The sequence below is a fragment of the Hypanus sabinus genome, chromosome 10, assembly GCF_030144855.1.
Source record: "Hypanus sabinus isolate sHypSab1 chromosome 10, sHypSab1.hap1, whole genome shotgun sequence".
NCBI classification, from domain to species: domain Eukaryota; kingdom Metazoa; phylum Chordata; class Chondrichthyes; order Myliobatiformes; family Dasyatidae; genus Hypanus; species Hypanus sabinus.
Genome location: NC_082715.1, coordinates 80,011,090 through 80,034,092, shown reverse-complemented (window position 1 = coordinate 80,034,092; position 23,003 = coordinate 80,011,090). Strand labels below are relative to the sequence as shown.

Genomic DNA, 23,003 nt, shown 5'->3' with positions numbered 1-23,003 from the left:
AGACACATGAATATGAGGGAACTGGAAGTATATAGACATTGTGTAAGCAGAAATCATCTAGTCATTTGATTTAATTGGTTTGGCACGATATAGTGAGCTAATGGGCCTGTTCCTGTGCACTGTTCTGTGGTTCAGGAGCCTAATGGTTCCAATAACAGGCAAATGAAGGTAGACGGGTCAAGGGAAGAGGAATGGTCAGAATCAGAATCAGGTTTATTATCACCAGCATGTGACGCGAAATTTGTTAATGGGGAAAGAGTGAATGTGTAATAAATGAAATTGCTGTAATATGCGACTGTGACAGAAATCTCCTATAAACATTGTGAATCATGGATTACTGCATTATTGCTACCTTCCCTCAATGGATTGCTACAGCAGAGAACTGGATTGCTGCAGGAATTACTGTCATAAAAATAATGTGACCACTCTATTATGCTTTGAGCACACATACCGAAACTTCAGTGAAGTTAACATGGTAAGAGAGCATTTATTTCACCTTCAATGTTTGGCATCAACAAAATTATCCAGGATATACAGCTCCCAATGTTCACCAACTCTCACTAAAATCAAATTCTACTTCAACGTGGGATTGAAACAGCGCAAGTACCAAGAAGCTTGCGCCCAACTGTGGGAGCTACAGCAGAGCTGTTGACAGCTGCCGGGCTGCGCACAGCATCAGCCACTGACTGCTGCAAAAGACTCAAAGGAGTTGTGCTGGATTTAATACCGAATAATCCCACGCTTCCCTCACAAGCTTACCTCTGCCCAGGCTTTCAGCACAGCCAGTTTCTCCATTGTAGTAGCACTCTCACTGTACAATTGGCTCAAGGAACCTTTTCCAGATTGCATCTTGTTTAAAGATGACACCAAAAGATTGTGAACCCTGCGCAGATCATTTAAATCACTAACTACCCCACTCCCGATCCAGGTACTGCAAACCTGCAAAAGATAACAGCAGTAGTTACTTTTAATGCAAAGATGATGAAGTACTTTTAACACATCAAAGACTTGCAACAACAGATTTACATAATGGTTTTAACAGTGCAAACATCTCCAAACAGTGGAATAAAATGATCCACCACCTCCGAACTATCAGGAAATAAATAAATAATATTGGGGGAAAGGATTTCAGTTTTATAGTCTTGTAAAGTTTTGCTTTATTTGTCACATGTACATTAAAGCATACTATGAAACAATCACCAATGTTGTCAAATTAATAGGTTTTAATGACTCTCCTAAAAGAAAGAACAGAGTTAAAGAAACAAAGAGGTTGAGTAGAGGAATTCCAGAACTCAGAGGCTTGGAAATTGGAGAAATGTTTGAAATGGCATGCAGGTCTGTAGGGTTATGGTAAGAGATAAAGATTAGGTTGGTCTTGCATGGACCTGGCTTAAGATGCAAAATTTGTGGGAATGTGATTGGGTAGCTTTGCAGAGCTTGGGAGAGAAAGAGAGGCCAGGTCATGGAAAGATCTGAAAACAAGACAGAGGATTTTAATACCAAATTCACCAGCTACCCTACATGATTGAATTCCCAATTCTATGCAAGTCTACGCAAGACCTGTTAAGATAGGAAGGAAGCATCAGGTTACCTATTTTTGCTGAGATCCAGAAATGAACAATATACTTTAAAGAGGTAGTAGCCCATACTGCAAAGATCACCACCTTGTGAGCCACGAGGGTTGATGAAAGAAGTCCTGAGTACTCTAAAAGCTTTGAGCAAACTGAATTGCAGGAACATTTTAACTCTAGTTAGACATTGGAACCAAATGTACAAATGAAGGACAGATTAATGAGATGGGACAAAGGGTGTTCACTGGGTACCACCTCCTCTGCAGTATCAGCTTTTTATCACATATTAATGCCCTGATCAAAGGAGTGGTAGGGCACTGATGTGTACGGTAAATCAGAGGAATCTGGGAATATAGATCCATAATTCCTTAAAAGTGGTGTCACAGGTAGAAAGTGTTGTAAAAAAAAGCTTTTCAAAGTTCAAGGTACTTTTATTATCAAAGTACGTATACCATATGCAACCTGGAGATTCAGCTTCTTCCAGGCAGTCATATACAAAGAAACAATTCATGAAAAACCACACACTACAAAGACAGTCATACATCTAATGTATGAAAAAGAAAGAACAAATTATGCAACTAATAAAAAAGCAGACAAACCACAACACATGAACAAGTCTCCAAGAGTAAATCCACAGCCACATAGCCAGTCCAAGAGCCCGATGCTGCAGGCCAAGCCGCAGAGGCACGTTCAGCGCTGAAGCAATTGCTGATGTCCACAGGCTCAGCTGCAGAGTCAGTTCAACGCTGAGATGAGTAAAGACTCACAGAGTGGTGAACTGAACACCAATTTGTACTCCACCCTCAGTCTCGACCCTTTAATCTTTTAAATCTGGCTCATGCTTAAATTGGCCAAACATTAGTTTGTTATCTGCTCTTGGGCCCGGGACATTCTGCTTTAATCCAGCCCTGTCCACTCTAGCAATGGCTGCCACATCCATACTTCAATTCTCAGGAGTCCAGTTCATCAAATATTTCAGGATATCACAAAAATGGCTGGTCATACAGACAGTTCAAAAGCACACCTTCCAGTGGGAAATTACACGCTGTGGACTGCAGTGATCATGGCCCCAAAAAACTATATTTAGTAGAAAAATTAGCAGTTTTGTTTACTGTACGCAAAATGTCATTAAGTCTTGCAAGTGCCAGCTTCGCAGACGAAAAGTACATTGGCCTTCAAAAATCCAAGTATTGAGTAGAGTTGGTATGTTAGGTTGAAGTGTACAAGACGTTGGTGAAGACTAATTTGGAGTATTGTTTGAATTGAATTTACTTTATTTCTTACATCTTTCACATACATGAGGAATAAAAATCTTTATGTTACATCTCCATCTGAATGTGCAATGTGCAAATTACAGTAATTTGTAATATATAGTATGTCATCTTCTTCTGTTGTCCATCGGAATCCGATGATGACGTCCACTCCTTTAATAGTGAGATTTTTGATGACTATACAGTCCTATCCTGGACAGACAAGTTCTATTGCAGGTGGGACATGTATATGTGGTAGTGGTGGTAGTGATGGCAACCTTGGCTGCATTTCTCCTGGCTCTCTTCTGCTGTCTTCTGGTGGTTCTTTCCATCTCCATAGTATAAATAGTATGTACACTAAGATATACAACAGTCAATATAGCCTAGAAATACAATTGTACCAGTGTGAATTAATCAGTCTGATGGCCTGGTGGAAGAAGCTGTCCTGGAGTCTGTTGGTCCTGGTTTTATGCTGCAGTACTGTTTCCCAGATGGTAGCAGCTGTAACAGTTTTTGGTTGGGCTGACTCGGGTCCCCAGTGATCTTTCTGGCCCTTTTTATGCACTTGTCACTGTAAATTTTCCTGAATAGTGGGAAGTTCACATCCACAGATGTGCTGGGCTGTCCGCACCACTCTCTGCAGAGTCCTGCAATTGAGGGAAGTACAGTTCCCATACCAGGCAGTGATGCAGCCAAGCAGGATACTCTCAATTGTGCCACTGTAGAAAGTCCTTAGGATTTGGGGGTCCATACCAAACTTCTTCAACTGTCTGAGGTGAAAGAGGCACTGTTTTGCCATTTTCACCACATAGTCGGTATGTACAGACCAAGTAAGGTCCTCGGTGATATGTTTACTATGTGTTGAAGCTGTTCACCCTCTCCACCCCAGATCCATTGATGCCAATAGGAGCTAGTCTGTCTCTGTTCCCCCTGTAGTCCACAACCAGCTCCTTTGTTTTTGTGACATTGAGGGAGAGGTTGTTTTCTTGACACCACTGTGTCAGGGTGATGACTTCTTCTCTTTAGGCTGCCTTGTTATTATATGAGATAAGGCCAATCAATGTAGTATCATTTGCAAATTCAATTAGCAGATTAGAGCTGTTGGTGGCGACACAGTCATAGGTACACAGACAGTAAAGGAGGGAGCTTAGGACACAGCCCTGGGGGGCTCCTGTGTTGAGGGAGCCCACTCCCACTCTTACCACCTGTTGGGAATCTGACAGGAAGTTCAGGATCCAGCTACATAAGGCAAGGTGAAAGCTGAGGTCTCTGAGCTTCTTGTCAAGCCTGGAGGGAATTATGGTGTTGAATGCTGAACTGTAGTCCAAGAACAGCATTCTCACATAAGCATCCCTCTTCTCCAGGTGTGTAAAGACAGTGCACAGAGCATCTAGCTAAAGATGTCAATAAGATTGAAAGTGCAGAGAACATTTACAAGGATGTTACCAAGACTTGAGGACCTGAATTATAAGAAAAGGTTGAATGATACCCCTAGAACGTAGAAGAACGAGGGGAGATTTGATAGAGGTATACAAAATAATGGGGGGGGGGTATAGATAGAGTAAATGCAACTGAAGTTGGGTGAGACTACATCTAGAGGTCATGGTTAAAATAAAAAGGTGAAATGTTTAAGGTGAACATGTGCTGGAACTTCACTTAGAGAGTGGTGAGAGTGTAGAATGAGCTGCCAACGTAAGTGGTGGATGTGGGTTCAATTTCAACATTTAAGAGAGATTTGGATAGGTACATGGATGGGGGTGGTATGGATGACTAAGGTCTGGGTGCAGGTCGATGGGATTAGGCAGATTAGTAGTTCAGAATGGGCTGTTTCTGTGCTGTAGTGTTCTAAACTCTATGAATGGAGAGTTGCAGATGGCACCTTTAGATGTGTACATGGAGTAGGAGTTACAACTAAGAGTGTGAACAATAGTTTGACAGACTACACTCAATGGGAGAAAAATCCACAATTAGCTAATGTGGATGAACAAAGGGAAGTGTGATAAAAGCTAATGGAATTGTATTCTTTATCTGCAGTGAAAATTCACAAGAGATGACATAAATCAAGCAAAGGTAATTAAATTTGGATTGTTGAAGCTCAAAACTGCAAAATAATCTCAGTGATTTAACCTTTTTTTAGGATTAAAACTGAAATCTGTTTCCTCTCATAAAGGAAGTAAATTAGCCAGTCATAATTATAAAAGTAAAACTTGGGACTTTCAGAATTGCCCTTTTATATGAGTGGCTCTGTGTAAAAAGAAAACCATTCTGACAACTACACCTCCCCCCCCCCCAATAAAGTGATACCACTTCCATTAGCCATTTCCACCCTGGGAAAAGCTCTGGCTGTCCACTCTATCTGTACATTTAATCATCTTATACACCTGCATCAAGCCACCCTTCATCCTCTTCCGCTCCAGAGAGAGCCCCAGCTCACTCAACCTATCCTCAAAAAAAAAACATACTCTCTAATCCAAGCAGTTTCCTGATAAATCTTAAACACAAGAGATTCTGCAGATGCTGGAAATCCAGAGCAACACACACAAAATGCTGGAGGAACTCAGCAGGTCAGGCAGCATCAATGAAGAGGAATAAACAGTCAATGTTTCTTGCTGAGACTCTTCATCAGGACTGGAAAGGAAGGGGGAAGAAACCAAAAGCCTAGTAAATTTTCTCTGCTCCTTTCCAAAACTTGCACATAAGACCAAAAGATATAGGAGCAGAATTAGGCCATTTGGCTCCGAGTCTGCTCCACCATTTCATCATGGTAGATCCATCCCTTTCTCAGCCTCAGTCTCCTGTCTCCTCCCCATAACCCTTCATGCCCTGACTAATCAAGAATCTATCAACCTCACCTTAAATATACTGAATGACTTGGGCTCCACAGCCATAACGAATTCCAGACTCTCCGCTCTTTGGCTAAAAAATTCCTCCTCATCTCCTTTCTAAATGGATGTTCCTCTATTGGCTGTGCCCTCCTCTAGTCCTGGACTCCCCTACCACAGGAAACATCCTCTCCATATCCACTCTATTCAGGCCTTTCAACATTCAATAGATTTCAGTGAGATCCTCTCCTCCCATTCTTCTGAATTTCACTGAGTGGAGGACCAAACCCTTTGATTGGCCCTCATATGGTAACCCTTTCATTCCCGGAATCATTCTCATGAACCTCCTCTGAACCCTTTCCAATGGCAGCACGTTCTTTCTTATATATGGGGCCCAAATCTGCTCAGAATACTCCAAGTGAGGCCTTAATAGTACCTTGTAAAGCCTCAGCATTACATCCTTGCTTTGTATTCTAGTCCTCTCCAAACAAATGCTAACATTGCACTGGGCTTCTTCACCACCAAACCAACCTGTAAAATTAACCTTTAGGGAATCCTACATGAGGACTCCCAAGTGCCTTTGCACCTAAGCTTTTTGAATATTCTGTCTATTTAGAAAATAGTCTACCCTTCCATTTCTTCTACCAATGTTACTTCCCAACATTGTATTCCGTCTGCCACTTCTTCATCCATTCTCCTAATCTGTCCAAGTCCTTCTGCAGACTCCCTGCTTCCTCAACACTACCTTCCCCTCCTCCGACATTCATATAATCCGCAAACTTGGCTATGAAGCCATAACTACAATTATCCAAATCACTGACATATAATGTAAAGAGAAGTGGTCCCAATACAGACCCCTGTGAAACACTACTAGTCACCAGCAGCCAACCAAAAAAGAATTCCTTTATTCCTCTTCTTTGTCTCCTGCCAATCAGCCGATGCTCTTTCCATGCTGGTATCTTTCCTGTAATACCACGGGCTGTTAATTTGGTAGCAGACTCATATGTGACACCTTGTCAAAGACCTTTTGAAACATCAACCGATTCTCTTTTGTCTATTCTACTTGTTATTTCTTTAAAGAATTCCAACAGATTTGTCAGGCAAAATTTTCTCTTAAGGACTTTGGCCTTTATCACGTGCCTTCATCCTTAACAATCAACTCCAACATCGTCACAACCATTGAGGTCAGACTAACTGGTCTAATTAATTCCAGTTCATTACACAACACCCAGTCCAGAAGAGTGGGCTGATATTTACAATTTTCCAGTCCTCTGGAACCATGCCAGAATCTATTGATTCTTGAAAAATCATTACTAATGCTTTCACAACCTCTTCAGTCACCTCTTTCCGAACGCTAGGGTGTAGACCATCTGGTCCAAGTGATTTATCTACCTTCAGACCTTTCAATTTGCCAAGTACCTTCTCCCTAGTAATGGCAACTTCACTCACTTCTGGCAGACTACTAATGCAAAACACTTATTTCATTCGTCCGCCATCTCCTTGTTTCCCATTACTAGCTCCCCAGCATCATTGTCCAGTAGTACGTTATCTACTCTCACCTCTCTTTTACTCCTTATAGATCTGAAGAAACTTTTGAACTGAATTGATTTTATTACTTATGTCCTCTATATACGAGTCAAAACCTTTATATTATGTCTCTATCTAAATGTGCAATATGCAATTTATAGTAATTTATAATAAACAGTATGTACAACAGGAAAGTCAATATAACACAGAAATACAATTGTATCAACATGAATTAATCAGTCTGATGGCCTGGCGGAAGAAGCTGACCCAGAGCCTGTTGGTCTTGGCTTTTATGCTGCGGTACCATTTCCCAGATGGTAGCTGCTGAACAGTTTTCGGCTGGGGTGACTTGGGTCCCCAATGATCTTCTCGGCCCTTTTTATGCACCTGTTACTGTAAATTTTCCTGAATAGTGGGAAGTTCACGTCCACAGATGCCCTGGGCTGTCAGCACCACTCTCTGCAGAGTCCTCCGATTGAGGGAAGTGCAGATCTCATACCAGGCAACAGGCTGTGATGCAGCCAGTCAGGGTGCCCCTGTAGGAAGTCCTTAGGATTAGGGGGCTCATGCCAAACGTTTTCAACCGTCTGAGATGAAAGAGGCACTGTTGTGCTTTTTTCAACATGCAGCCAATATGCACAGACCACATGGTATCATCTTTAACATTATGGGCTCACTTAACTTTATATTCCATCTTCAAGGTAGCCTTCTGCTGGTTTTTAAAAGCTTCCCAATCCTCTAACTTCCAACAAATTTTTCTCCAATATTTGCCCTCTCTTTGGATTTTTTCTCAGTCACGGCAGTGTCATCCTGCCTTTAGAATACTACTTCTTTGGGATGTATCCATTCTGAGCCTTCCAAATTGCTTCTGCAATTTCAAGCCATTGCTGTTCTACCATCATCCCTTCCTATCAACTTTGGCCAGCTCCTCTCTCATGCCTCTGTAATTCCCTTTACTTACTGTAATACGATACAAGGTTTCCTCAAATTTTAGTGTGAATTTGATATTATGATCACTTGCCCCTCAGGGTTCCTTTACTTTGAACTCTCTAATCAATTCCAGTTCATTGCGCAACACCCAATCCAGAATAGCTGATCCCCTAGTGGGCTCAACCATTAGCTACTCAAAAAGATATCTTGTAGGCATTCTACAAATTCCCCCTCTTGGTATCCAGTACCAACCTGATTTTCCCAATCTACCTGCTTATCAAAATCTCCCATCACTGACATAACAATGACCTTTTGACATGCCTTTCCTGTCTCCAGTTTCCTAGCAATGTCTTTTTACCTTGTGATTTCTTAGCTCTACCCACAGGGATTCTACACCTTCCAATCTCATGTCACCTCTAAGGATTTGATTTTTTTTTAAAACCTTCCTTTGGTTTCTTCCTATGAGGCGACCAGAATGGAAGACAATACCCCAAGTATGGTCAAAAGAGACTTACAGAGCTGCAAATTACGTTGCAGCACTTGAACTTAATCCCATGACTAATGAAGTTGAACAACCATAATCCATTGCACTCCTGACTTGTATGGAGAAACTTCCTTGTGTAAACAGATGAATCACTGGCAATGAACCAACCCTTGGAACCAGAGAGCTGATAATCTGATAATCTAGCTAAGTTACTGGCTAATGATAACCACCAGAATGATGCAGGATTTAGCTCTTCACACACAAAATGCAAGAAATGTGAACCTCTGTCTTGGGTGGTGGGGGGAGATGTCTTTTTCTGATTGCTGTAAGTTGCTTCCGTTGTGATTGGTTAGATTAGAAACTACAGCTGCTTTTCTCATTGGTTAGTTGCCTGGTGTCCAGCTTCAAATATCCAGGGCACATAAAATAACACTGGGAAGGGGCTCACTCTCTCTTCCTTTGTTTAAGGCAAGGATGCACAGGATGATTGGGAAGATATGCTCTGTGCACACTTTTAACTCAATACGTTTGTTGAATATTTAGCTTCGTAGTGTCTGTAACATGGAACATTAATGTTTGGTCGAATTTTTACTGTTTGTAAGTAAATGATTAATATACCCATTCAAAGTCAGTGCCTTCCTGTCTTATTGGACCCACAGACCTGATTCAATATTATAACCTCAGTCTTCCTAAAGGCTGGAGTTTTAAATAAAAAGTATCTTTTTCCTGTTACAAGACCCAGTAATAGAGAAAAGAAAAATAAATGAAGGTATACAATTGGTCATGCTCTTAATGGTATAACCAAACAGACTTGAAGAAGAATGACCTTGGCATTTTCCAATGAAAGAAATTGCAAACGCAACTTGCTTTTACAAAGAAGGTGATATGTACATTAGCATTGACCAATGGTGAAAATCCCAGTGACTTTAAGATTTAATTAGGTAGATTCTTGTCAATAACTAGGTTAGGGTAGTGGCATTTATTCCTGATATTGTATTGACATTGTACTAACATTCAAGTTGCTAGCCAGATAAGCTGTTGTCTCCAGGACCAATTAATAGATAACATGATTTACTTATGGAGAGAAATACATTCTATAAGTGTCTGAAAATCCCGAGGAAGCAGTGAGATTTTGGGGAAATGTGGCCATGCTAATGATCAGTTGCTTTGCATTGGGTTTTACTCTGGTTAACTACTCACCTGGCAGGCTTTGGCAGTGATGTCAGATGGTGTATCTTGTGAAAAAGCTGGCCTCAAGGCTGCTCCAACCTAAATTACAAAACAATAAGTCACTGATGCCGAACATACCTCTGATAACCAGTAGCACACTCAACAGCAAAGTAGCAACTCAGAGCAAGTGTTCAGCTTCCGTTGATTAAGGACAGGCACTATCAGTGCTATTAGGAGCGCTGTACAATCTCTAACCTCTGATACAATACATGAAAGAGATAGCTTGCTCAATAGCAGAGTGACCTGGGTTCCTCTGTTACTGCATTATCACCTACACTCATGCTCCATGTACCTGAACCTTGTACTCACTTCAATGGGAGTTGGAGTATATGACTATGAATCAAAGCATTGATGATAGTTGAAATACCTGAGTGATAACATTGTAAGATTATCCCTAGTTTACATTCATAATGAAGTATTGTGCATGGCATTCATAATGAAATGCAGAATAACAATGGGTTACTGAAAAATACAACAAAGGCATTCAGCCTAAACTATCCATTCTGGTTGTAATTTTAATCTGTCTGCACTGTTTATATATACTTTTTTAAATTTCAACCACCTGGGCATTAATATTTCTTCTCCAACTCAGTGCAGAATTGATTCTGCTCTCCATCCAGGTCTCTATTACCTTTTTTCTATGTCTTTTTGTGTTAGCATGCAACTCAAAGATCCTATTTATAATTATGCGACCCCTTCCTGATTAACAATTGCCTCCTAATCTCTGCTGTTTTGTTTAAAATAGCACACATTTGTCAAACCTTTCTATATCTTCATACATGGTAATTTCAGACTGAATATACAGTGGCATGCAAAAGTTTGGGCACCCCTGGTCAAAATTTCTGTTACTGTGAATAGCTAAACAAGTAAAAGATGACTTGATTTCCAAAAGGCATAAAGTTAAAGATGACACATTTCTTTAATATTTTAAGCAAGATTACTTTTTTATTTCCATCTTTTATAGTTTCAAAGTAACAAAAAAGGAAAAGGGCCTGAAGCAAAAGTTTGGGTACCCTGCATTTGGCAAGTATCACAGCTTGTAAACGCTTTCTGTAGCCAGCAAAGAGTCTTTCAATTCTTGTTTGGGGGATTTTCCCCCAATCTTCCTTGCAAAAGGCTTCTAGTTCTGTGAGATTCTTGGGCCATCTTGCATGCACTGCTCTTTTGAGGTCTATCCACAGATTTCCAATGATATTTAGGTCAGGGGACAGTGAGGGCCATGGCAAAAACTTCAGCTTGCACCTCTTGAGGTAATCCATTGTGGATTTTGAGGTGTGCTTAGGATCATTATCCTGTTGTAGAAGCCATCCTCTTTTCGTCTTCAGCTTTTTTACAGATGGTGTGATGTTTGCTTCCAGAATTTGCTGGTATTTAATTGAATTCATTCTTCCTTCTACCAGTGAAATGTTCCCCATGCCACTGGCTGCAACACAAGACCAAAGCATGATCGATCCACCCCTGTGCTTAAAAGTTGGAGAGGTGTTCTTTTCTTGAAATTCTGCACCCTTTTTTCTCCAAACATACCTTTGCTCATTGCGGCCAAAAAGTTCTAGTTTAACTTCATCAGTCCACAGGACTTGTTTCCAAAATGCATCAGGCTTGTTTAGATGTTCCTTTGCTAACCTCTGACACTGAATTTTGTAGTGAGAACACAGGAAAGGTTTTCTTCTGATGACTCTTCCATGATCTGGGCTGTACCTTCCAAATATCCAGACCTGTCTCTCGTTTTCTTTTTGCACTATCTTACTTTCCCTTTTCTATTTTCTAATTATGACATACAACTTAAATTTTTATTACACTTACTTTGATTTGTACTCCAGGGAGCGCGAAGCGCAGAATCAAATATCGCTGTGATGATTGTATGTTCTAGTATCAATCGTCTGGTGACAATAAAGTAAGTAAGTAAGGTCATATCTGTGCAGCTGTCGTTGCACAGTAGAACAGTGAACCACCACTCCAGAGTCTGCTAAATCTTCCTGAAGGTCTTTTGCAGTCAAATGGGGGTTTTGATTTGCTTTTCTAGCAATCCTACGAGCAGTTCTCGTGGAAAGTTTTCTTGGTCTTCCAGACTTCAACATGACCTCCACCATTCTTGTTAACTGCCACTTCTTAATTACATTATGAACTGAGGAAACGGCTACCTGAAAACGCTTTGCTATCTTCTTATTGCCTTCTCCTGCTTTATGGGCATCATTTATTTCAATTTTCAGAGTGCTAGGCAGCTGCTTAGAGGTGCCCATGGCTGCTGATTGCTGGGACAAAGTTTGAGGAGTCAGGGTATTTATAAAGCTTTGCAATTTGCATCACCTGGCCTTTCCTAATGATGACTGTGAACAAACCATAGCCCTAACAAGCTAATTAAGGTCTGAGACCTTGGTAAAAGTTATCTGAGAGCTCAAATCTCTTGGGGTGCCCTAACTTTTGCGTGGTGCTCCTGTCCTTTTTTTCACTCTAAGACTGTACAAAACAAAAATAATACACTAATCTTGCTTAAAATGTTGAAAAGAATGTTTCATCGTTAACTTTATGAGTTTTGGAGATTAGTTAATCTTCTACTCACTTAACTATTCACAGTAACAGGAATTTTGACCAGGTGCCCAAACTTTTGCATGCCACTGTAAGCAATATAATCTCTAGAGCCTCAACACCAGTCTGTAGACTGGAAAATGAAGCTGTGCAGACTATTTCAACTGTGTACTCAATAAAGCTGAGTTAGGGTGTGAACACAGTGTAACATTTTCAATCTAAATTCCGGTCATAAAGTTAATTACTGTTTATAGACCTTAGCTTGATTGTTTTGGAATCCAAGAATTGCTGAGATATCTCATATCTTGGTTTGTAACTGGTTCACAACTGTGAATGTGGGTTGGCAGTCAGTGCCATCATAACTCTTATTCTCTTTGATCATTACATCTCCTCTTAGCCAGGCCTGGTCCTTGACTTCTGCACCCAGCTTCCCAATCATGAATAACAAAATACACATTGCCTTGCTGCTCAGTCTACAATTATACTACACAGAAATAGGCCCTTCAGTCCTTGCTGATTGTCAACTACACATCTACACTGATGCTATTATCAGCCCTGGGTTCGAAACCTTCTCTCTCGGCAATTCAAGTGCTTGTGTTGTTACTTTTTAACCCTTATGTGTCCACCACCTCGTCAGGCAGTGTGTTCCAGATTTCAACCACCTTCAGGTGAAAAAAAATTCTCCCTCAGACTCCCTCTAAAACTTTTATCCTTTATCCGCAGTCCAAGCTCTCTAACTTTAGATACTTCTGCTACAGAGAAAGGTTTACAGTCCACCCTACCGTAAAGTCTTTGTAATTTTGCATACCTCTATCAGGTCCTCTAGCATCAAAGATTAGCTTTATTTGTCACATGTTCATTGCAACAGACAACGTAAAGCCAAAGCAATGAGGATCGTGCTGGGGAGCTCACAAGTGTCACCATATTTCCAGTGCCAACATAGCGTGCCCACAACTCACTAGCCCTAACTGTACCCCTTTGGAATGTGAGAGGAAACTGGAACATCTGAAGGAAACACACGTGGTTATGGGGAGAAGGTACAAACTCCTGATGAACAGCGACTCGAATAGAACCCCTATTTACAGCTGGTGCTATAAAGCATTATGCTAACTTCTACACTACTATGCTGCCCAGTCAAGTAAAAAAAAAAAACCCTTTCAGTCTCTCCTCATTACTGAAATGCTCCAACTCTGGCTACGTTTTGTTGAATCTTTCTGCACCCTTTCTGTGCAGTCATGTTCTTTCAAAGGTGTAGCAACTAGAACTGCACACAATACTCCTGAACTGGTCTAATTAATGTTTCATAAAGTTGTACTGTAATGTCTGTTTTAATATTCTATGAATCAATTATCCCATGTGCCTTCTTCATAAACTTATCCAACTGTCTAATGAAAAATACAAGCAGCATAACTTCAAAGCACAAGGCCCAGCTTTATGTGGCTTAATGGGTACATCCTGACATTCTGAGTAAGTGAGGACAGTTTACCTATTTTACAACTCGAACTGCCCAGTTAGCCAAGAAAGCGTCTGACTGATTGTGGTAGCAATTAAAGTGCTGTGATTAATGTGAAGGGAATTTAGAGACCAACTTCTTATGATAATATAGGAAAACAAATAAGTTTGAGTGGAGAGCAGTTTCTAGCAAAGGTTCACATCAGACTGAATGGGCCATTTTAATGTCTGTTAACATCAATTTCAAGGGTTAAGAATTCCTGTTAGGAACTCAACATGTTACCCTCGTGGAAAATTGTTCGTGTTATAAATGGAACAGATCAACTTGAACCTTCATGTCTCACTGTGTCCAAAATTACAAGCTCCATTGACCCTTGTTTCTATTAATTCTACCATGACTGTTGTAAGTTTCATTAACACCAACTACATATGATTGATAAATTCAAACTAAGTTTTTAAACCATCTGATACTCAACGATCAATAAAATTTACTTAACCTTTCATCTATGGACCACTGAGAGCCAAAAACAAGAGTAACTGATCTTTCTTATTTAACAAAAAAAAGTCAAAAAATCATTTATTTCGATGAAACTGAATGCAGGAAGTAATATGTCGAGTGCTGCCCTCCAGTGTTCAACATCCCATATACCACCTATCTACAGCCCATGCCACCCAGGGGTTTGGGTTTACTTTTCGTGTGACTGTGTTTTCTGATACAGTGACTATATGTGCTATGTACTGTCAATACTGAGCTTTGCACCTTAGCTGTATTTATGTATGGTTGAAAATCAATTAAACCTGAACTTAAATAAAATAGATTTCAATTAATTTGAACACACTGTGACAAGTACATTTTGGCCCAATTAAGCGGCTGCCCAAATGAGCCAAAGTTTCATGTAAATAGTTAAAAAGGTATAAAAAAGACAAACCAAGGAATATATTATGCAACACACAAAATGCTGGTGGAATGCAGCAGACCAGGCAGCATCTATAGGGAGAAGCACTGTCGACGTTTCGGGCCGAGACCCTTCATCAGGACTATATTATGCATTTAGATGAAGTACGGAACAAATTAGAACACTATCAAAACTATTGAAGTTCTATAAAACGGAATATTAATTCCTAATTGTTATCGACAGAGGAACTCATCCAGTGCACACAATGAACAAAACCAGTGCAAACACCAAGTGCAGATAATGGTGCACAGTGAGCAAAACTGACTGAATTGTGTTACTTCTTATTTCTTGCTAGCTATCAGTGACAAAAATCACTGCTTTTGAACACAAATGCTCGCAACTGACTCTATTTAAAAACTGGTTGCTCTAAGCAGCGTAGTGACAAATGGCCACACTAAGCATTGGGTGGAGCTTAGGAGGGTTAATGGTGCCTAACGGTGACTCCTTTCCTTGCATCTTTGGAAACAGCTCTATTTCTATCTTTAATATTTCTATTTTTCCCTTTCAGGGTTCTATTGAAGACCCTGACCTGTAGTTAGACACTGACTACGGTTCTTCATGGGAATTGGACCCGCTCTTAGGGTTTCACAACTGGTCGTTGTTCAGTGTGCCAAGGGCTCAGTCTAAGAGTTTGACTCATCATCAGAGGCCTAAGATCTCAGGGCTCTGGATACGGGCGGATTGAAGGTCGGTGTCACAGCAGGAGATCTGTGTATCGTCGGGGGAGTTGGAAGATCTACAGTGGTATGCCCAGAGACCCTAGATCTTTGAGAAAAGAGCTCAAAAAAAGTGACGCAACGGACTTTTAACATCGTAAACCAGCGAGTTGTTTGTTATGTCTCCCCTCTCGCTGTGAACCAGAGACAACTCTTTCTCCATTATTAGGGAGAGAGAGAACCTGTGATATGTTGAACACCGGGTAAACAAGTAGTCTTTGGGGTAACTGCAAGTCTGTGTCTTTGCTGTTGCTTTGCTCCCGTTTGATTGCTCAGTGGTGAGTGCTGATGCTTTTTTGGCGAGTGGGTGGAGGGGCGATTGTTGCCTGCTGCCGTCTACGCGCGGGGTAAGGGTCTTACCCTCAGGGGTGTGTGCTTAGCCCACTGCTCTACTCTCTATATATGCCTGACTGTGTGGCTAGGCATAGCTCAAATACCATCTATAAATTTGCTGACGATACAATCATTGTTGGTAGAATCTGAGGTGGTGACAAGAGGGCATACGGGAGTGAGATATGTCAACTAGTGAACTTCAGGGTTCTAACATTTAATTGTTATTCATTCTTTGGGGCACTCCACTGTTTTCTGACATTAAATGTACCTTTGAAACAGGTGTGACTGGGGCTAGTTAGAATCTGTTCAACAACAGTCTCCTACCTCAATTAATGCAAAGTGTCTCAAATAAAAAAAAGGGAATCCTGCTAATTTTCTTGATTAGTTTTTGTTCTTTATGAGTTGCCTCAAATAAGTGGCTGCCATAATTTACCAAGGTACAATTAACAGGAATCCACAAGACACATAATTATAAGCAATATTGTATATTTATACGCTTCTTTTTCTCATTACATAGAAAATGTGAATTGTAAACTTGTGATGCCATCGCTGCCTTACAATAGCACTTGAGAAATTTGTATGGACAGCTTCCATTATTAATGTAGACACTATAATTTAAAATTGCACAAGTTGAGAGGAAGTTAGCATAAACACCTCCACTTTTAAAGGCTCACCGACCTGATTAATTTATGGAGCATTACACAAGTGTGCTTTCTGATGGTGTAAACTTACATTTGCCTGATACTGTTCCAGGATCACATGGCCTGGAAACTCAGGCTCTGGAACAGAAGCAAACTCCTTGATAATATCCTCAAGAGCTTGAAGTCCGGCCATTCGTAACTGGTTGCTGTGGTCAGTGGCAGCCATGAAGGCCATACGGATAAGGTCAGAAAGGTGCAACACCAGCAGGTCACCTGCATAAAAGACGAAAACATTACAAAGTTACAATAAAAAATAAAAAAACATGACAAGTGCACAAGTCTTCACAGTCCGTTCAAAAATCTGATGGTAAAGGGGAAGGTGGAGCTCTTTAATGTGGAGTGTGGGTCTTCAAGTTCCTGTACCTGATCATAGTAATAAGAATTGGTCATGTCATAGATGGCGAGGGCCCTCAATAATGAATACTGCCTTTTTGAAACCTTGCCATTTGAAGATGTCCTTTATGATGGGAAGGCTAGTGCCCAAGATGGAGATTCACACCAATTTTTTTGCCCCACCGGAGTGTAACTTTGGAAATTCCTTCCCTGGAAACTCAGCTCTGATTGTATTTAAATCAGAAGTCAATAAGATTTGCTGATATTCAAGGAATCAATGGATGGGCAGAAGAACATCTGTGATCAGTGAGGCCAGATAGCCTACTTATGGCTCATTCTTATGACTAGTCATGCATCTCAAGATATTTCACTGGAATGTCAAATAAAATTTGACAGCAAACCATAGAAGTTGAAATCAAGGTAGGTGCCTGAAACCTGAGTCAAATACAGAGGTTTCAAAGAGAAAGTGGCAGAGAGAAAGTTCCAAAGTTTGGCACTTAAGCAGTTGAAGGTTCAGTGAAGCAATGGCACAGTGGTGAAAAGTCTGGACTGTGCAAGAGACCTGAAATGGAGAAGTGCAATGAGATTGTAAGAGGTTGAGGGAGATTAGACGTATGAAGTGCCAAGGCCTCTGAGGGACTTTAAAACAAGATTGATATTTTGTCTTTAATTGAGGCATTAACAGATCAGGATCTGATAGAAGTCGATCAACAAAGGGTGAATGGCACTAGCATTAAGCAACAGTTTGGCATGAATTTAGACTTGTACATGGCAAAATAAGGCAGGAGAATGTGGAAGAAATGAATAATACAAAAATGAAAAACTACTATTTACAAAGTGCAGAAAATAATGGATAATTCTGATGTTATAAATGATGGTCAGCATCAATCAAGATGATCCAGTGACTTTGCAGAATTATTTGTAGTGGTCACCAGCCTGTGAAGTTATACCATGATGGGCTATATCTTCTAGGGAAAGAATGGTTACCAGACGGGACTTACTTTTGGGATTCTTGTGTTTCATGGCCCTGGCCTTGGCAAGATCAAAGTGTGCCTTGTCTGTATTCTCACACAAAAGGATGATCCGACAGAGACACTCAGAGGCAAACACACGAGTGGCCCACCTCGGGGCAACGCAAGGCTTCGATTTCTCATCCTCCCCTGTGCCAGTGAACATAACCTCATCGTCTGTTTCATCCTTCTTCTCTCCATCTTCATCTCTAGTTTCCTCCAACTGACCTATAGCCCCTGCATCTGTATAGTTAGGAAAAGGAAATAAATTAGAATGGATGCAATGTAAAATCATTACTTCATTGTGCTCCACACCACTCCCTTCCCAACACCTTCAACCATCAGTCACGTTGATTCAAATGCAGAACAATACTACTCTGACCACTGAAATGCGGCTAATTACTATGAGACATTAAAGTGAGCCCCCAACTGCCCTGTCAAGTGGGCACAAAAATTCTACAACCATATTGAAAGAAGAGCAAAAGAATTCTCCCAGAGAGTTGGCCAATGCTCTTCACTCAATGCACATTAAAACAGATATTAAGGTCATTATCATAAAGCTGCTTGGCAGTTTACTGTGTGTAAATTATGTGTAGACAAAGAATTAATACCGTTCTTGTGAAATCCTCAGCAAGTAGAGGAATTATCACTCGTGGATAAAAGCTTGGTCCAAAAAGTTATATTATGAGATCTTCCAATAAGCTTCCACTGAAGATGACACCGAGCAGCGTCTCTGTTAAGGTACTGGCTCAGACTGAGTTTTCTTTTAAGGTGCGTAGGGATGGTTTGGGGGCAGAGATTGGAATCAGGGACAGTGATGTGGGGGAGTTAGAAGTCATGCCGGAGTCCAAGAGCTATATTAATATTCTAGTACCTACAAAGGATTTAGGTCCCAATATCACCATTTTTATAGATTACAAATATAGCCCTGATGAAAGAGTGCGGCTCAAAATGTTGAGTGTTTATTCCCCCCCATAGAGGCCGCCCAACTTGCTGAGTTTCTCCAGCATTTTGTGCACCTTGCTCCATATTTCTTAGTTATATTTTTTATTTAGAGAGACAGCACAGTAATAGGCCCTTCTGGATCAACTGTAGTCATGTGAGCAACTATACTACTAGCCTTCTGCCTTTGGAATAGGGGTGGAAACTGAAGCACCAAAAGGAAACCCACTGGGTCACAGGGAGAATGTACAAGCTCCTTACAGACAGCAGTGATATTGAACCCGGGTCACTGGAGCTGTAATAGCAGTATGCTAGCTGCTACATTACTGTGCCATACATATTTGCAGAGTAGAGGTGTAAACCAAGATGAATAGCTAAAAAATAGATTAGCAAAATTCCACTATATACTAACACAGGGTTGATGGGCTCCTCCTGTTCCTGTATCTCTAATTTGCCGATTTATACTGTACACAGCTTCATTGGCTGCGTGGAATAATGGGAGGGGGGGGCGAAAGAGGCCAAGGAATGGAAATGAATACAAATATTATATTGTTTTTCTATGACCACAGTTACCTGTTGATGCGGCCAAAACGTCTTTACAGAGCTTCAGCCAGTGGGAAAGCTTTTGAACTGCCAAGGATGAAAGCATGTGACCCAAAGTGTCATGAATGTCAGCACACAGCTTGCGGTCTGTCTCACGGTCCAGCATTCCAAACAATACCCCTTCCAGGCCCATCTCTGTGATATTTACATCTAAGGTAGAAGATACAGATATTAATTCCCTCATTGTTACTATGATGGAAATTCCTGTTGAATTGTTTTCACTTAATACCTCTTGGGTGTCAGGGTTTTAAACAGAGACAGGCCTCCCTGCAGGAAGTACCTTTAAGAGCTCTCCAAAAGCAAATGTAAGAACAATGCATGCATGCAATGAATTACACTTGGGAAACTGGCATGTGTTGAATTATAAGAGTTATTTTGATTGTATATCCAGAGAGAAATTAACTCTATCAGCAGGGGTGATGGCTATTAACTACAGCTGACGAAAAAAAAATCAAAGATAAGATGTATGTATAGAATTTTTTGTGCAGAACTTTGTTATAGTCTGCATTTCTCAGTATGATCAACGAACATAACAGCACAGTACAGGCCTTTCAGTTCACAATAAGGTGGTGACTTTTACACCTACTCTAAGATTGATCGAACTCTTCCCTCCTATGTAGCCCTCCATTTTCTATCATTCATGTGCCTATCTAAGAGCATCTCAAATGCTCCTAATGTATCTGCCTCTACCACCAGCCTTGGCAGGGCATTCCATGCATCCACCACTCTGTGTAAAAAAGAATTTATCTTGATATCTCCCCAATACTGCACTTGATCTATGCCTCTTATCATCTTCTACACCTCAATCCAGTCACCTCTCATTCTCCTCTGCTCCAAAGAGCAAAGCCCTAGCTTGCTGAACAAATCTTCACAAGATGTGCTCTCTAATCCAGACAGCATCCTGGTAAATCCCCTCTGCACCCTTTTTAAAACTGTGGAGTTCTCTGGGAAAAACGGGAGGGTGGGATTAATTGTGTAATTCTTTCAAAATGCTAGGTGGAACAAATGACCTTGGTGCAAAAGAGGAAAACGCTGTGTGGTCTCCAGCCAAATCATATTTTATAACATCACTGTGCTATTGGTGTTGACTGTTTCCAGAAATCAAAAGTCTCTTCTGCTGCATCATTTCTCCAGCCACAGGTTTATCCCTGCAATTCTCCAATTTCTATACTCACAGGTAATTGACAGCACAGGAAGTAATCCAGAAACTACCATAATCTTCTTTATCTGTTTCCAAACAAAAATCTCTCTTCAGGACCTCACATCTCCTCTATCCACATCACTGGCACCATTTTTTTTTAAATTTAGAGATACAGCACAGCAACCCTTCTGGCTCAATGAGCCCACACTGCCCAATTACGTCCATGTGACGGATTAACCTACTATCCCACACATCTTTGGAATGGGGAAGGAAACTGGAGATCCCAGAGGAAATTCATAATGTCATGGCGAGAACGTGCAAACTCCTTACAGGCAGTGGCAGAACTGAATCCAGGATGTTGGTGCTGTAATAGATTTACTCCAATTGCTACACGTAATCCATAATATAAAACTGTACTCCACTCACTTCATTGTACTGAATCAGTGTCTTCATCTGGAGATAATATTGTATTACGATAATTAGCTTTATTTGTCACATATACATCAAAACATAGTGAAATGCATTATTTGCTTTCATACTAAATCAGTGAGGATTTTAAGAATCTTGTAAGTAGCTTGTAAGTGTTACCATGCTTCAGGCACCAACATAGCAGGCCCAGAACTCAGTAAACCTAAACCGTACATCTTTGAAACGTGGGAGGAAGTCGGAGCACCCAGAGGAATCCCACATGGTCAGAGAACTCCTAACAAACAATAGTGGGAATCGAGCCCCAATCATCCAGTTGTTGCCCTAAAGCATTGCTCTAACCTCTATGCTACCATGTTGTCTCACGGTCATCATACATTCTACTACAATCTGGTCATGGATACTGTTGCCATTGGTGGCAGTAATTTTGCCAAAAGTACATCATTGCAATGCATTCTTTGAAACGATACCCTTCTTTCATTTCATAACCAAACACAATGGAGACACATGAACATGACATTTTCTGGTATTAAATATCCACACTGAGCCTTCCCTCCTCAGCTGGGACATACTCACCAATTCCACTGCTTTCCTTGTTTGTGGAACTCTGTGCAAGAGTCATGGCATAGGCGCAGACTTCGGCTGCTTCTCTCTGAGCGAGCTGACGGAGGCACGCAACCGCAGCTCTTCGCAGCAGCAGGTGAGAGCTGCACAAGTGGACCTGTCGAAGGGAATGGACATCATCAGCCAACTGAAGTATCTGGCACTCTCCACCTCTGCTGATGCTGACAGTTTGGGATGTCAAGGACAGTAGACATTCCTTATAAGGACCATAGCTAGCAATACAAGAATATACATCTGACTATTTAAATCTATCTCCAAATTACTCATTTTTCATCAAATTTTATGGCCGAGATAATGATCGTTTGACCCAGCTGCTTTGTGTTGTCTATTTACATTCAATGAGCTTCCTCTCAGGGATAGCAATACATCTTTCCATTCCTTTTCTCTCAACTGTATTAATCATGTTTCCTCTGACTATCTCCATAACACTCATTTTGTGTGCCCACATTCCCAGTGTCTGATAGAGAAGCCTTACTTGAAATCCTTGTTGATCTATTAATGACCATCTTATCATTAAGATTAGCTTTATTTATCAAAAATTGTTGAAATATTGATAAATCTGTCACTTGTGTCAATGACCAATACAGTTCAGGATGTGCTGGGGGCAGTCTGCAATGGTGACCGTGCTTCCGATGCCAACACAGCCTGTAAATTACTATCCCTAGCCCATACATCTTTGGAAGGTGGCAGGAAAATGTAGCACCCGAAGGAAACCCACACAGTCATGGGAGAATGTATAAACTCCTTACAGACAGTGGTGGAATTGAACCCAGTTTGCTGGTGCAATAATTATGTTATGCTAACCACAACATTACTGTGTTTCTCCTTCCTCAAGTTTCTAGAGGGGACACGGAATCCACAGCATTCTGACCAAGAGAGGCAGGTGTTCTACATCCAAGCCACAATTACATTGTTGGCTCAGTTCTACTTACACACAGGCTGGGCACCAGACTAGACAGATTGACGTGACGGGGTGCAAACATGTGAAGCTGCTGAAGGCACGATATGGCTGCTGCCTGAGCAAGGGAGTCAGAATGATCTTGCATGATGGCACATCCCACGAGGCAGGAGGAGCGGATGGTGGAAGTGGAAGCTCCATTACCTAGAAGGAAATAAATGTTACTTAGCAGCCAGGTGAAACTTTGCAACCGAGGCAGGTGCTGCAATAATACCAATATTCCTACAATAGAGATGGGATACATTTCCCAAAGAAGACGTAAATGTTCTAATAAGATTTTTACAAAAAAGTTGGTATAAATTGGAGCAATAAAGAACATGTACCTTAGTAGCAGGTGCTATTTTCAAGTATTAGATAACACTGGTCTGTGATGCTTCACTGTTATAGCCAATTCATGCAACTCAATCCCACTACAGCAAATGAGATGGATAATCATTCGAGGACTCTACAGCTCATGCCCCCAGTATT

The 23,003-nt window shown here is 40.9% G+C and overlaps 1 protein-coding gene across 4 annotated transcripts in view; it reads right to left on the bottom strand.

Annotated features, from left to right (window-relative positions):
* The window catches only part of heatr5b (HEAT repeat containing 5B), a 139,940-nt gene that overhangs the window by 43,092 nt on the left and 73,845 nt on the right, over nucleotides 1–23,003 (bottom strand). For all 4 annotated transcript variants that reach the window (XM_059982182.1, XM_059982183.1, XM_059982184.1 and 1 more), the window contains 7 exons: nucleotides 22,510–22,679; nucleotides 21,530–21,674; nucleotides 19,357–19,536; nucleotides 17,833–18,084; nucleotides 16,530–16,711; nucleotides 9,785–9,853; nucleotides 760–939 (listed from right to left, as the gene is read on the bottom strand). In XM_059982182.1, the coding sequence (XP_059838165.1) occupies nucleotides 760–939; nucleotides 9,785–9,853; nucleotides 16,530–16,711; nucleotides 17,833–18,084; nucleotides 19,357–19,536; nucleotides 21,530–21,674; nucleotides 22,510–22,679 (1,178 nt within the window). The remainder of the gene's footprint in view (nucleotides 1–759; nucleotides 940–9,784; nucleotides 9,854–16,529; nucleotides 16,712–17,832; nucleotides 18,085–19,356; nucleotides 19,537–21,529; nucleotides 21,675–22,509; nucleotides 22,680–23,003) is intronic.